The 13,540-nt window shown below is 66.6% G+C and overlaps 3 protein-coding genes across 3 annotated transcripts; 2 read left to right on the top strand and 1 right to left on the bottom strand.

Annotated features, from left to right (window-relative positions):
- The first annotated feature begins 246 nt into the window (after positions 1 to 246).
- LOC133282743 (PH and SEC7 domain-containing protein 1-like) lies at positions 247 to 4,908 on the top strand. Its single transcript, XM_061478961.1, has 9 exons — positions 247 to 306; positions 387 to 476; positions 550 to 597; positions 683 to 818; positions 1,166 to 1,297; positions 1,384 to 1,528; positions 1,602 to 1,730; positions 2,447 to 2,717; positions 4,838 to 4,908. Exons 6-9 carry the CDS (start codon positions 1,397 to 1,399, stop codon positions 4,906 to 4,908), a joined length of 603 nt encoding a protein of 200 aa, XP_061334945.1. The 5' UTR covers positions 247 to 306; positions 387 to 476; positions 550 to 597; positions 683 to 818; positions 1,166 to 1,297; positions 1,384 to 1,396.
- A 1,249-nt stretch (positions 4,909 to 6,157) lies between these two features.
- On the bottom strand, positions 6,158 to 8,509 carry TMEM127 (transmembrane protein 127). The gene is made up of 3 exons (XM_061478929.1): positions 8,254 to 8,509; positions 7,067 to 7,231; positions 6,158 to 6,525 (listed from the first exon to the last, which is right to left on the bottom strand). Exons 1-3 carry the CDS (start codon positions 8,495 to 8,497, stop codon positions 6,218 to 6,220), a joined length of 717 nt encoding a protein of 238 aa, XP_061334913.1. The 5' UTR covers positions 8,498 to 8,509; the 3' UTR covers positions 6,158 to 6,217.
- A 64-nt stretch (positions 8,510 to 8,573) lies between these two features.
- Positions 8,574 to 13,361, top strand: CIAO1 (cytosolic iron-sulfur assembly component 1). Its single transcript, XM_061478914.1, has 7 exons — positions 8,574 to 8,737; positions 10,029 to 10,177; positions 10,701 to 10,812; positions 10,887 to 10,975; positions 11,840 to 12,041; positions 12,960 to 13,047; positions 13,125 to 13,361. Exons 1-7 carry the CDS (start codon positions 8,599 to 8,601, stop codon positions 13,354 to 13,356), a joined length of 1,011 nt encoding a protein of 336 aa, XP_061334898.1. The 5' UTR covers positions 8,574 to 8,598; the 3' UTR covers positions 13,357 to 13,361.
- Positions 13,362 to 13,540: the final 179 nt, after the last annotated feature.

Genomic DNA, 13,540 nt, shown 5'->3' with positions numbered 1-13,540 from the left:
CTCACAGACACTCATAGCATCTACAGACACCCATAGACACCCGCAGACGCCCATAGAGACCCATAGAGATCCATTGACTTCCACAGACTTCCACAGACACCCATAGCACCCATAGCCCCCATAGCACCCACAGATACCCCCTGAGCCTCCCCCCTCCCCTCCCAGCTCTATGGGGCCCCCATTGGCCCCCACTGGTGCTGATGGGGACGGGCGTCCCCCCCGGGGGCTCCCCCCCGCTGCCCCCCAGACGCGGTTCACTCCCTGACCTGTGCCCTGATGCTGCTCAACACCGACCTCCACGGGCAGGTGAGGAGCGGGGGGACCCCCGCGTGTGCCCCCCACGGCGGGGTGCGGGGTTCAGCCCCCCCACGCCCCCTGCCCTGCAGCGCCTCGGCCGCCCCATGAGCAGCGCCCAGTTCGTGGCCAACCTGCGCGGGATGATGGACGGGGAGGACTTCCCCCGGCAGCAGCTCCAGGTGCGGGGGGGACCGGGGGGGGGGGCACCGCTGGGCCCCCGGAGCCCCCCCCTGAGCCCCGGCTGCCCCCCAGGCTCTCTACGGCTCCATCCGCAGGCAGGAGCTGCCGTGGGCGCTGTGAGTGCGGGGCTATGGGGGGAGCGGGGGGGGGACGGACACGGGGGGGCCCCCCGTGATGCTGAGCCCCCCCCCGCAGGGATGATGAGGATGGGCAGGAGGAGGAGGCCCCCCCCGGCCCCAGGAGCAGCGAATCCCGGCCGGAGCTGCCGGGGGGGGCCGCGGCCGTCACCCACCGGGGCTGCTTGGCCAGGAAGGTGCTGGCCGAGGCCGGGGGCAGAAAGAGTGAGTGGGGAGGGGGGGTCCATGGGGCAGATTGGGGGGGGTTGGGGGTCCAGATGTGGGGTCCACTGGGGGGGCAGCTTTGGGGGCTCAGCCCGAAATGAATTCGGGGGAGGGGGGGGGTGATTTTGGGCTCCGCTGGGGTCCGCAGGGGCAGATTTGGGGGTGCCCATCTCGGGGGGGTCACAGCAGCCACGAGCGGCTCCATTGGGGTGTGGGGGGGGCACGATCCGGGGGGTTCCCCTCACCGGCTCCAGCCCCCCCCCCCCGTGCCCCCCAGCGCCGTGGGGCAGACGCGGCTGGAAGCGCTTCGAGGCGGTGCTGGAGGGGACCCTCCTGCAGCTGCGCAGGGCGGGGGCCCCCCCCGAGGCGCCGCTGGGGGTGCACCACGCTCTGGCCGAGCGCGCCCCCGCTTACACCAAGCGCCCCGACGTGTTCCGCCTGCGCGCGGCCGACGGGAGCCGCTTCCTCTTCCAAGCGCCGTGAGTTGGGGGGGGGGGGGGTCCCCGGTTTTGTGGGGGGGGGGGCGGCCCCGGTGACCCCCCCCCCGCCCCCCCCCCCGCCGCAGGACGCCCCGGGAGATGCTGGCCTGGATCGAGCGCCTCAACCTGGCGGCCGCGCTCCTCTCCGCGCCCCCGTTCCCCGCCGCCGTCGGGTCCCAGCGCGGCCCCGCGCGGCCCCTGCTGCCCGCGGCGCTCAGCCGCAGCCCCCCGGTGAGCACCGGGAAAGGGGGGGACGGGGACGGGAGGCCCCGGGGAGCCCCCCCCTGAGCCGGTGCCGCCGCAGGAGGAGCAGCGCCGGAGCCACGCGGCCTGGATGGAGCGGGTGGAGCGGGAGCTGCGGCAGCGGCAGCGCCACGGGCCCGGCCCCGACCCGCGGCAGCACCGGCGGGACACGGAGCTGCTGCTGCACGAGGTGAGGGCAGCGGCGCCGCTGGGGGGGGGCGCATCCAGCCCGGTCCTGGCCCGGGGCGGAGGTGGTGCTGCGGGGTACGGGGGTGCTGCGCCCATGGGGACACCGGGGCCACGGGGACACCGTTATGGCCATGGTGAGGTTGCTACGGGCATGGCAGCACCGGGGCCGTGGGGGCACCGATATTGCCCTTGGTGACACAGGGCCGTGGTGGCACCATTGTCCCCACGGTGACCCTGTTCTGGCCATGGTGGCACCATTGTGCCCATGGTGACCCTGTTGTGGCCATGGTGGCACCATTGTCCCCATGGTGACCCTGTTCTGGATGTGTTGGCACCATTGTCCCCACGGTGACCCTGTTCTGGATGTGTTGGCACCATTGTCCCCACGGTGACCCTGTTCTGGATGTGTTGGCACCATTGTCCCCACGGTGACCCTGTTCTGGATGTGTTGGCACCATTGTCCCCACGGTGACCCTGTTGTGGCCATGGTGGCTCCATTGTCCCCATGGTGACCCTGTTCTGGCCGTGGTGGCACCATTGTGCCCATGGTGACCCTGTTCTGGATGTGTTGGCACCATTGTCCCCACGGTGACCCTGTTGTGGCCATGGTGGCTCCATTGTCCCCACGGTGACCCTGTTGTGGCCATGGTGGCACCATTGTCCCCACGGTGACCCCGCTGTCCCCGCGCTGACCCCGTTGCGGTGCCCCCCCCGCAGCGCCGGCGCTACGAGACCTACGTGCGGGTGCTGGACTCGTGGCTCCGCGGCCGGGCCGAGCCGGGCTGGGAGGCGGAGGCGGAGCCGGGAGCGGCCCCCCGGGCCCCCCCCGCGCTGAGCAGGGCGCGCTCCAGCCCCTCCCTGGGCCCCGGCCCCGCCGCGGCCCCCCCGCCCGCGTCCGCAGGAACGAGTCCGAGCGGGGAACGCTGCGGAGCCTCGTGGGCCGGCGGCTGCGGGAGCGGCCCTGAGCGGGGGGGGCACGGGGGGAGCGGTGCGGGAATGGGGGGGAGTGGGATGGGAATGGGGGGGGAGCAGTGTGGGAATGGGGGGGAGAGGTGCGGGAATGGAGGGGAGTGGGATGGGAATGGGGGGGAGCAGTGTGGGAATGGGGGGGGAGTGGGATGGGAATGGGGGGGGAGCAGTGTGGGAATGGGGGGGAGTGGGATGGGAACGGGGGGGAGCAGTGTGGGAATGGGGGGGAGTGGGATGGGAATGGGGGGGGAGCAGTGTGGGAATGGGGGGGAGAGGTGCGGGAATGGAGGGGGGAGAGGGACGGGAACGGGGGGGAGCGGTGTGGGAATGGGGGGAGCGAGTGGGACGGGAATGGGGGAAGCAGGACAGGAATGGGGGGGAGCAAGACGGGAATGGGGGGGAAGCGGTACGAGCGGCCCTCGGGCACCACCAGCACTTGGGGGGGGGGGGGGGCTTGGGAGCAATGTGGGAAACTCAGGGAGACCCCCCCAAAACGGACGGGGGTCACAGTTCCCCCCCCCCCCCCCCGCTGCTGCTGCAATAAAGGTTTGTGACCAGCATGGCCCCTCCGTGTCCCCAAATGACCCGAGGGGGGGGACACAGACATGGGGGGGGGTGGGGGGCAGGTGTAGACAGGGGGGTAACAATCGTGTCACCCATAGAGAAAAACCTCTTCTGGGGGGGGGGGGGAATCCAGTCATTGGATGGATCCAGACCCCCCGCACCCTTTCCCATGATCCAACGGCTTTAAGGTGGGGATTCACATTTATATGGGATATTTGGGGTCAGTTCCTAAGGGGGGGTTAAAAGCAGGGTTGCAGGAGGGGTGCACCCCATTAATGCTGCCACAGGGACAGCCCCTATTGGGGTTCCTGAAGGTGGGAAGTGAAACGGGATCCCGGGAGGGGGGTACGGCTGCGGCTGGGCCATGAGCCCCCCTCGGGCCAGAATCTGGCGGGATGAAGCCCAGGAACACCAGCACGGTGAAAACCCATCCCATGGATGCTTATGGGGAGCAAGGGGGTTATGGGGGTCACAGTGGGCAATGTGGGATTAGGGGGATCAGTGAAGGGTTTTGAGGGGCAATGGGGAGTTCTGGGGGACCACGGGGTGTGGACAGGGGGGTTATGGAGCCAGGCTGAGGACACTGGGGCTGTTCAGCCTAGAGAGGAGAAGCTGCTGGAGACCTCAGAGCAGCTTCCAGTGTGTGAAGGGGGCTACAAGGATGCTGGAGAGGGGCTCTTCATCAGGGACTATAGGGATGGGGCAAGGGGTGATGGGTTCAGACTGAAACGGGGGGAGTTCAGGTTGGAGATAAGGAAGAAGTGATTTATGTGAGGGTGGTGGAGCCAGGGCAGAAAACTGCTGCTGGGCATCACCTACACACAGCACCCTCCCCAGCAGCGCTATGGCAATGCATCCATGCTTTGCCACCCAAACCTACCTCTGTGCTACTCCTCCATGGCTCACAGGGTGCAGACCTCCAGCCCTGCTCCCAGTCCCAAAGCACCCGTACAGGGAGTGCTGCTGGGGAGCCCTTACAGCTGGACTCCTCCGGAATGCTGCCAGCAGCGGCTTAAACCACACCAGGCACCCAGAGCCCCACTGGTGCAGCACCCGAGTGCTGGGTGCCCTCGAGGGTGCTGGAGCACGCAAGCATCCAGCCCCTGCTCCCACAAGGTGAAGAACCAGGATGGAAACCAGGAGCGGGGCATGGTCCTGCCCCTGCTGCCTTCCAGAACAGCGCCTGCAGCATCGACATCCTCCCCTCCTGACCCACCTGCACCTCCCTCTGTGCAGAGCCTCCCTGGACAGGGCTCTCCAGGGCCCCACAAAGCAAAGTGATGCTAAACCTCAGGGCCCCAGAGAAGCTGTGGCTGCCCCATCCCTGGCAGTGCTCAAGGCCAGGTTGGACACAGGGGCTTGGAGCAAGCTGCTCTAGGGGAAGGTGTCCCTGCCCGTGGCAGGGGTTGGAGCTGGAGGAGCTTTAAGGTCCCTTCCAACCCAACCCAGGCTGGGGCTCTGGAGGGCAGTGTACGGGCAGGGGTTTACATGGGGCAATAATCACACACACCCCCCCTTTCCCCAGCACAAAGCCAGGCTCCACACAGCTCTTGCACCCCCTTTATTCCCCCCAAGCGGGGCTGGGGGAGCCCATCCCCGGTTCCCACCTCGCTCCCGGTAGGAAGCGATGCCCCGGGCCCGAGTGAGGGGGGGGTTTGTGCAGGAACCCCGAGTGCTTGTGCCCGGATGGGGACGCTCGAGGCCCCTCCTGCAGCTCAGAATCCCAAACTTCTCCAGGCAGAGGCCGGCAGGCTCCCGTTGAGGGGCTGCAGGGGCCGATTCCCCCCCTTCGGAGCCTCTCCAGGCGCAGGCAGCGCTTCCCGGAGCCGGTTTCATGCCCCAGCCGGAGCCCCGGAGCGTGGCCGGAGCTCTTGCATAGCTGCTGCGGGTGCAGGGAGCGGGGGAAAGGGACGAGCTGGGCTAAACAGCAACAAAACAGGGAATAAAAGCATGAGAGGGATGGATGGGAACCTACACGGAGCGACGTTCCAGTCCCAAACCTCCTTCTCTAAGCCCTCCGCGGATCCAGGCTCGAGGACGGCAGCGCTGCGGTGCTTGGGTTGATGTGTCCCTGGGGGGGCCTTTGGCTGCTTGAATTGCTTCAAACAGCCCCAAAATCCTGCTCCATCCCTGCAGCGACCTCCTCCTCCAGGCCTGGCGCTGCCGGGCTCGGTTTTCCCCTCGGCTCTCCGGTGCTGCCAGGGAGGCGCTGGCTCCAGGGCCGGCGCTCCTCAGTGTTCGTGCTGGGAACCGGGATCATCAGCGAAGAGCGGGGCACGGAAACACCGAGAGCAATGGAAGTGGGGGCAAAAAGCAGGAGTTTGGCTGGCGGGGGGGGCGGGATCTTGCATAAAACCACGGGCAGAGGCCGCTTTCCCAGCCAGGAGCCGGCGCTGTGCCCAAATGTGGGTTAAACCCCCCCCGATCGGCTCAATGGGGGGGGGGGAACGGGATAAAAGCTGCCCCCAGACCTGCTGCGGGGGGGCAAAGAGCTTCTGGGGGTGATAAGTCCCATGTGTCGGTCCCGAATCCGTCCCCATCCCACCCGGAGCCTGAACTAAAGTGCAAACCAGGGAGCGGTGGCGGCGGTGGTGGTGCGGGTCGGGCTCCATCCCGCAGTGCTGGGGTAGAGATCCCGATGAACCGCTGTAAATAGAGACACCGGTGACGGGATGGCTCGGAGGAGGGGGGGGGACCGGAGCTCAGCGGGGTGCGGGATTCCCTCCTTCCCTCCGCGGGAGAGCTCCAAGGGGATAAAACCCCGGGAAGGAGCCGCCCCGACGCTCCTTCCACCAAGAGGGTTCCAAATCGGAGTCCATGGAAGAGATGGGAGGAGGACACGGATGGGCTGAGCCGACAAGGTCCTTCCTCTGGGGCAGGGCAGGGCCGAGGGGGGAAGAGTGATGGAGTTGGGGGTGCGGATGGAGGGGGGGGGCAGAGGAAGCGGCGCCGGGCTCAGGGGGTGTAAGCCGGCGGCGGTTGGAACTGGTTGATGACCTCGTACTCGGCGGGGTAGGGTTCGTTCTCCTCCATCTCGGAGAGCAGCTCCAGGGCCTGCTCCTCCTCCTCGGTGGGGTAATGGCGCAGGAGGTTGGCGGCCGTGGCCAGGATGGAGGCGCCGCCGGCGCCCGCCACCAGGTAGAAGCTGACGGCGAAGGTGACGTAGACCTGGGAGCCGTGGTACTTCTTGTGCTGCTGCTGCTGCGCCAGGATGAGCTCCGAGGCCCAGTAGCAGAACCCGATGACGGTGGCGCACTGCAGGACTGCGGGGGGGGAGAGCAGAGACCCTGAGCGAGCCCCGGGGGCAGAGCTGGGGATGCTCCAGATCCATCGGGATAGGGGGGGAAATGCAGGAGGAGCACAGCGGGAGGTGGGTTAGGGTCGGAAAGGGGGCTCTATGGGAGCTCAGAGGAGCAGCAGGGATGAATCATTGCTCCATGGGGAAGGGGGATGAGCTGCTCAGGGCTCAGCTGGGAATTCCAGCAGGGATAAGGGATATTAAAGCTCCTTTGACCTCTGGAGTCAGAAACATAGGGCCTTTCTCCCCTGAGAGGCTCTAGGACACCTCTTTAAGGACTAAGACCCACCAAGGGACGCTTAATGTTCACCCCTAACCATCCCCACCAAGATTTAACTCCATTATCACCACGGAAGGTGAAACCCAGTGCAGGGGCGGCCCTGTAGGACGGGAAGCACAGCAAGGATCCAAGGCATGGAAAACACCCTCTGGGGGCTTTTCTTCCATCCTTTGAAGGTCCGGGATGGAAACCCAGCCCAGCACGGGCTGCTCCTGCAGGGATTTACCTGTGAGGATGTGAGCGAACGCGTAGCGCCGGGTGATCTTCAGCGCCGGGTGCTTGGGTCCGAAGACATCCAGGAGGAAAGCGGAGAGGCTGCAGATGATTCCCAGGAAGCAGAAGGCGGCGATGACCCGGAGCAGCAGCACGGTCTGCGGGTTCATGCAGTAATCTGCGAGGGGAGGGAGAGAGGCAGGGGCTGAGCACCACAGAACGCTGCTTTTCCACCCAAACCCCGCACGGGGCAGAGCGCTGCGTGGGGCAGTGACAGGCGGGAGGGAAGGGAGGGGATCCAAAGGGACCTTGCTCCTGGGGAAGGGCAATCCCCAGCACAGACACAGCCTGGGGGAGCCTGGAGAGGAGAAGGACTTGGGGGTGTTGGGTGAGGAGAAGTTCCCCATGAGACGGCTTCAGTGAGCGCTTGAGCCCAGAACCCCCCCAAGTGCTGGGCTGCACCCCCAGAGCGTGAGCAGCAGCTCAGGGAGGGGATCCTGCCCCTCTACTCTTGTGAGCCCCCCCTGCAGCCCTGTGTGCAGTGCTGGGGTCCCCAGCATGAGGACATGGAGCTGGTGGAGGGAGGCCAGAGGAGGCCATGGAGATGCTGCAAGGGCTGGAGCAGCTCTGCTCTGGAGCCAGGCTGAGAGAGCTGGGCTGGGGCAGCCTGGAGAAGAGAAGGCTCCTGAAGGGGAGACCTGAGAGCAGCTCCAGTGCCTGAAGGGGCTGCAGGAAAGCTGGAGAGGGGCTTGGGACAAGGGATGGAGGGACAGGCCAAGGGGAATGGCTTGAACCTGCCAGAGGGGAGACTGAGATGAGCTCTGGGGCAGAAGCTCTTCCCTGTGAGGGTGCTGAGGCGCTGGCACAGGGTGCCCAGAGAAGCTGTGGCTGCCCCATCCCTGGCAGTGCTCAAGGCCAGGTTGGACACAGGGGCTTGGAGCAAGCTGCTCCAGTGGAAGGGGTCCCTGCCCGTGGCAGGGGCTGGAGCTGGAGGAGCTTTAAGCTCCCGTCCATCCCAAGCCTCCCCCCGGTTCCACGCCTCGGTCACCCAGCAGCTCGCGTTAGGATCAATGGATTCGTGCTTCTCCCGTTGCCCTCGGGCTCAGCCAGCACCGGAGCGGCCCGGGCAGGGGCCGAAGCCTCAAGGGAGGTACCGGAGGACCCCGCGGGAGGGGGGACGCGCTCCATGCCCGGCCTCACCTCGGAGCAGCTCGGGGTCAACGTAACCCAGGACATCGGCGACGCCGAGCTCCTGCCGGGCGCACGTCCCGCCGTGGATGCGGAGCCAGGCGGGCTCGGCCAGCGCCGTGCAGAGCGCGGTGATGGAGAGGGCGCCGGGCAGCGCCGAGGCCAGGCTCCGCTCCGGCTGCTTCGGGAGCCCCCCGCCCGCCGCCCCCCGGCGCCGCCGCCCGCCGGGCAGCCCCGGCCCGCCCGGGGTGTACATGGGGCCCGAAGCCGCCTCTCCGCCTCAGCGCCCGCCGCTTCCGCCCCACCGCGGACCGGTCCGCATCCGGGGCGCGCTGACGCCACATCCGGAGCGCGGCCATGAAGGAGGCGCTGGAGCTGCTGTGCCGGATCCCCGCGCACCCCGAGTCCCGGTGCTGGTTCCTGGCCTGGAGCCCCGGGGGGGGCCTCCTGGCGTCGTGCGGCGGGGACCGGACGGTGCGAGTGTGGGGCAGGGAAGGTGAGAGGGGGAGCCGGGAGGGGCGGGGCCGGGGGCGAGAGGGGGCGGGGTCTGTAGTTGGTGGGCGGGGCCAAACGGGGAGTGCGGGGCTTAACGGGAGGAACGGGTCCGGGGCCGCGAGGGGGCGGGGCTTAACGGGAGGGGCGGGGACAGATCGGCGAGGGGGCGGGGTCTATAGTTGGCGTGCGGGGCCAAACGGGAGGGGCAGGGACAGAGGTGCGAGGGGGCGGGGTCTATAGTTGGTGGGCTGGGCCAAACGGGGAGGGCGGGGCTTAACGGGAGGGACGGGGCCGGGGGCGCGAGGGGCGGGGTCATTAGTTGGCGGGCGGGGCCAAAAGGTGGGGAGGGGCTTAACGGGAGGGGCGGGGGCAGATCGGTGAGGGGGCGGGGTCTATAGTTGGTGGGCGGGGCCAAACTGGGGGGCTTAAAGGGAGGGGCGTGATCAGGGGGGAGGAAGGGATTAGGACAGAGGAGGGATTAGGGCGGGGCTGCGGAGAGGGGGCGGGGCTATGATTGATGGGGCGGGGATGAGGAGGAGGCGGAGCCAGAAGGGAACGTGGGAGGAGCTTTGATTGGGGGCGTGACCAGGAGATGCGATGAAGACGGGGTTGAGGGGCGTGGCTGGGAGGAAGAGGGCGGGGCTATAATTGGTGGGCGGGGCTGAAATGGAGGCGGAGTCAGAGGGGAACGTGGGAGGAGCTTTGATTGGGGGCGTGGCCAGGGGATGCAATGAGGGCAGGGTTGAGGGAAAGGGGGCGTGGCTGGGAGAAAGAAGGCGGGGCTATGATTGGTGGGCGGGGAATAGTCGGTGGGGTTGAGAGGGAGGGGGAGCCAGAGGGGAACGTGGGAGGAGCTTTGATTGGGGGCGTGACCAGTAGGTGCGATGAGGGCGGGGTTGAGGGGAAGGGGCCGTGGCTGGGAGAAAGAGGGCGGGGCTATGATTGGTGGGCGGGTCTGAAATGGAGGCGGAGCCAGAGGGGAACGTGGGAGGAGCTTTGATTGGGGGCGTGGCCAGGTGATGCAATGAGGGTTGAGGAGAAGGGGATGTGGATGGAAGAAAGAGGGCGGGGCTATGATTGGTGGGCGGGGCTGAGAAGGAGGAGGGGCCAGAGGGAGCATGGGAGGAGCTTTGATTGGGGGCGTGACCAGGCGATGCAATGAGGGCAGGGTTGATGGAAAGGGGGCGTGGCTGGGAGAAAGAGGGCGTGGCCAGGCGGAGCGATGATGGCGGGGTGGGGGCGTGGCCAGCCCAGGGGGCGTGGCCGTGACGTCATGCGCGCTGTGCCCGCAGGGTCGGGCTGGTCGTGCCGCGCCGTGCTGGGCGAGGGGCACCAGCGCACGGTGCGCAGGGTGGCCTGGTCCCCCTGCGGCACTTACCTGGCCTCCGCCAGCTTCGACGCCACCACCTGCATCTGGAAGAAGCAAGAGGATGGCTTCGAGGTGGGGCACCCCCTCCTGGCCCCCAAAACCTTCCTCTGCCCCCCAGCTTCCCCCACTGAGGCCCCCGATCTCCACCCCGTGCCCCACAACAACCCCCGCGTGAGCACAGACACCCTCCCGTGACCCACAGCATCCCTCTGTACCCCCCAATAGACCTCCCTGTGCTTCCCAACCCTGCCCTGTGACCCCAGCATCCTTTTGTGTTCTCCAACCCATGCCCTACAATGCCCCCCCATGCACCCCAACATCCCCCATGCTCCCCAAGCCCCCCAGTCCCACCCCATGTCCTCCAATGCCCCCCCTGAGCATCCCCACATCTCCCATGCTCCCCCCAAGCCCCCCACTCCCACCCCATGCCCCCCAACACCCTCCCTGAGCACCCCAACATCCTCCAAGGCCCCAGTCCCACCCCATATCCCTCAATACCCCCCTGAGCACCCCAACATCCCCCATGCTCCCCAAGCCCCCAGTCCCCCCCCGTGCCCCCCAATGCCCCTCCTCTCCGCTGTCCTGTGCCCCGCAGTGCATCACGACGCTGGAGGGCCACGAGAACGAGGTGAAGTCGGTGGCCTGGGCTCCCTCGGGCACCCTCCTGGCCACCTGCAGCCGGGACAAAAGCGTCTGGGTCTGGGAAGGTGAGGGGAGAGCAGGGGGTTGTGGGGGGACCCCAGCCCCGGGTTGTGTCACTGCCTCAGCCTCCGCTCCGCAGTGGATGAGGAGGAGGAGTACGAGTGCGTCAGCGTCCTCAACTCGCACACGCAGGACGTCAAGCACGTGGTGTGGCACCCAAACCAGGAGGTACGAGCGCCGTGGCCAACGCAGGCCCTGTCCCAGTGCTGGGAATGTCCCCATGGCTCCCAGCAAGGGGGAAGAGCAGGAACGGAGGGGAAGAAAAGTGGGATGGGATCTGGCTGGACATTGAGGCGGGAATGGAGGCATGAGGTTCAGTGGGGCAAAGGGCTCACAACAACCCCTGCAACGCTCCAGGCTTAGGGAATTGTGGCAGGAAACTGCTGATGGGAAAGGGGCTGGGGGTGCTGAGTGATGGAGCTGAACACGAGCAGCTTGTGCCCAGGCAGCCCCCAGCATCCTGGCCTGGAGCAGCACCAGTGCGGCAGCAGGGCCAGGGCAGGGATTGTGCCCCTGCACTGGGCACTGGTGAGGCCGCACCTCAAATCCTGTGTTCAGCTCTGGGCCCCTCACTACAACAGAGACATTGAGGGGCTGGAGTGGGGCCAGAGAAGGGCAATGGGGCTGGAGCAGGGCCTGGAGCACAGGGGTGATGGGGAAGGGCTGAGGGACCTGGGGGGGTCAGATGGAGAAGAGAAGGCTCAGGGGGGACCTGATGGCTCCCTCCAACTGCCTGAGAGGAGGATGGAGCCAGGAGGGGCTGGGCTCTGCTCCCAAGGAACAAGGGACGGGAGAAGAGGAAACGGCCTCAAGCTGCCCCAGGGCAGGTTTAGATGGAGCTGAGGAACAATTCCTGCCCCGGAGGGTGCTCAGGCATTGGAACAGGCTGCCCAGGGCAGGGCTGCAGTCACCGTCCCTGCAGTGCTCACACACCCTCAGTGCCATGGGTCAGTGGTGGCCGTGGCAGTGCTGGGTAAGGGTTGGAGCGGGTGACCCTGAAGCTGTTTCCCATGGTTGCGTTGCGTGGCTCAGCTCCTGGCCTCGGCCAGCTATGACGACACGGTGAAGCTGTACCGGGAGGAGGAGGATGACTGGGTGTGCTGCGCCACGCTGGAGGGGCACCAATCCACCGTGTGGAGCGTGGCCTTCGACCGCAGCGGCGAGCGCCTGGCGTCCTGCAGCGACGACCGCACCGTGCGCGTGTGGCAGCGGTACCGGCCCGGCAACCAGCACGGTGAGCACCGGGTACCGAGGGGCTGGGGACAGAGCGGAGAGAAGGGAAAGGGCAGGGAAGGGGAAGGAGGAGCACATGGGAAGGGAAGGGAAGGGAAAAGAGAAGGGGGGGGGGAAGAGGAAGAGGAAGAGGAAGAGGAAGGAAGGGGGAGGAAAAAGGAAGAGAAGTGTAAGAGCAAGCAGAAAAGAGCAGGCAGGGAAGGGAAAAGAAGAGGGAAAAGAAGAGGGAAAAGGGTGGGAAGGGAGGGATGAAGAGCAGGCAGGGATAGAAAAGAGATGTAGGGAGGGGAAAACAGTGGGAAGGGAAGGGATGGGCAGGGAAGAGGAAGGGCAAGAGCAAGCAGGAAAGGGAAGAGCAGGGAAGAGGAAGGAAAAGAGCAAGCAGGAAAGGGAGGAGGAGAGAGGGAAGGGAAGGGAAGGGAAGGGAGAAAAGGCAAGGGAAGAGGAAGAGGAAGGAAGGGGGAGGAAAAAGGAAGAGAAGTGTAAGAGCAAGCAGAAAAGGAGCAGGGAAGAGGAAGGAAAAGAGCAAGCAGGAAAGGGAAGAGCAGGGAAGGGGAAGGAGGAGCAGACAGGGAAAGGAAAGGGAAGGGAAGGGAGAAAAGGCGAGGGAAGAGGAAGGAAGGGGGAGGAAAAAGGAAGTAGAAGAGCAAGCAGAAAAGAGCAGGCATGGAAGGGAAAAGAAGGAAAAGAACAGGGACAAGGGTGGGAAGGGAGGGATGAAGAGCAGGCAGGGATAGAAAAGAGATGGTAGGGAGGGGAAAAGAGTGGGAAGGGAAGGGATGGGCAGGGAAGAGGAAGGGCAAGAGCAAGCAGGGAAGGACATAAAGCAGGCAGGGAGGGAAAGGGCAGGAGGAAAGGGCTATAGGGTGGGCAGGGAGGGGAAGGAGCAGGGAGCTGAGGTCGCGCTCCCACCTGGCAGGGGTGGCCTGCAGCGGCGCGGAGCCCACGTGGAAGTGCATCTGCAACCTCTCCGGGTACCACACGAGGACCATCTACGACGTGGCCTGGTGAGCGCCGCCGCGGCCGCATCCCCGCGGCTCCATCCCTGCCCCTGCGCCGCGCTGACACCGACCCTGCCCCGCAGGTGCCACCTCACCGGGGCGCTGGCCACGGCGTGCGGCGACGACGCCATCCGCGTGTTCGAGGAGGGCGCGGGGCAGGAGCCCAGCTTCAGCCTGGCCGCGCACGCACCGCGGGCCCACGCGCAGGACGTCAACTGCGTGGCCTGGAGCCCCACGGAGCCCGGGCTGCTGGCGTCGTGCGGCGACGACGGTGACATCGCCTTCTGGAGGTACCAGCGCCCCGAGGGCTGCTGAGCACGGCCCCGGCTTGGGGTGTGCCGGGGATGGGGTCCGGGTCTGCTCCATGCTCAATAAATCATGGATCACGGAATGGTTTGGGATGGGAAGGACATTAACATCAGCCAGCTCCAACCCCTGCCACGGGCAGGGACCCCTTCCACTGGAGCAGCTTGCTCCAAGCCCCTGTGTCCAACCTGGC

The sequence above is a fragment of the Pezoporus flaviventris genome, unplaced genomic scaffold, assembly GCF_033815535.1.
Source record: "Pezoporus flaviventris isolate CSIRO_AGI_PZ_B2104156 unplaced genomic scaffold, CSIRO_AGI_Pfla_v1 ptg000138l, whole genome shotgun sequence".
NCBI lineage: Eukaryota > Metazoa > Chordata > Aves > Psittaciformes > Psittacidae > Pezoporus > Pezoporus flaviventris.
The sequence above is the reverse complement of the archived record's forward strand: the minus strand, read 5'-3'. Positions and strand labels throughout refer to the sequence as shown.

Coding starts and splice junctions, on each gene's coding strand:
- LOC133282743 (XM_061478961.1), top strand. CDS start 1,397: ATGCTGGCCTGGATCGAGCGCCTCAACCTGGCGGCCGCGCTCCTCTCC. Junction 1,731..2,446: donor CGGAGCTGCTGCTGCACGAG/GTGAGGGCAGCG, acceptor CCCCCCCCGCAG/CGCCGGCGCTACGAGACCTA. Junction 2,718..4,837: donor GGGGGGGCACGGGGGGAGCG/GTGCGGGAATGG, acceptor ATTCCCCCCAAG/CGGGGCTGGGGGAGCCCATC.
- TMEM127 (XM_061478929.1), bottom strand. CDS start 8,497: ATGTACACCCCGGGCGGGCCGGGGCTGCCCGGCGGGCGGCGGCGCCGG. Junction 7,232..8,253: donor TGACCCCGAGCTGCTCCGAG/GTGAGGCCGGGC, acceptor CTCCCCTCGCAG/ATTACTGCATGAACCCGCAG. Junction 6,526..7,066: donor GTTCGCTCACATCCTCACAG/GTAAATCCCTGC, acceptor CCCCCCCCGCAG/TCCTGCAGTGCGCCACCGTC.
- CIAO1 (XM_061478914.1), top strand. CDS start 8,599: ATGAAGGAGGCGCTGGAGCTGCTGTGCCGGATCCCCGCGCACCCCGAG. Junction 12,042..12,959: donor CCGGCCCGGCAACCAGCACG/GTGAGCACCGGG, acceptor CCCACCTGGCAG/GGGTGGCCTGCAGCGGCGCG. Junction 13,048..13,124: donor ACCATCTACGACGTGGCCTG/GTGAGCGCCGCC, acceptor CCTGCCCCGCAG/GTGCCACCTCACCGGGGCGC.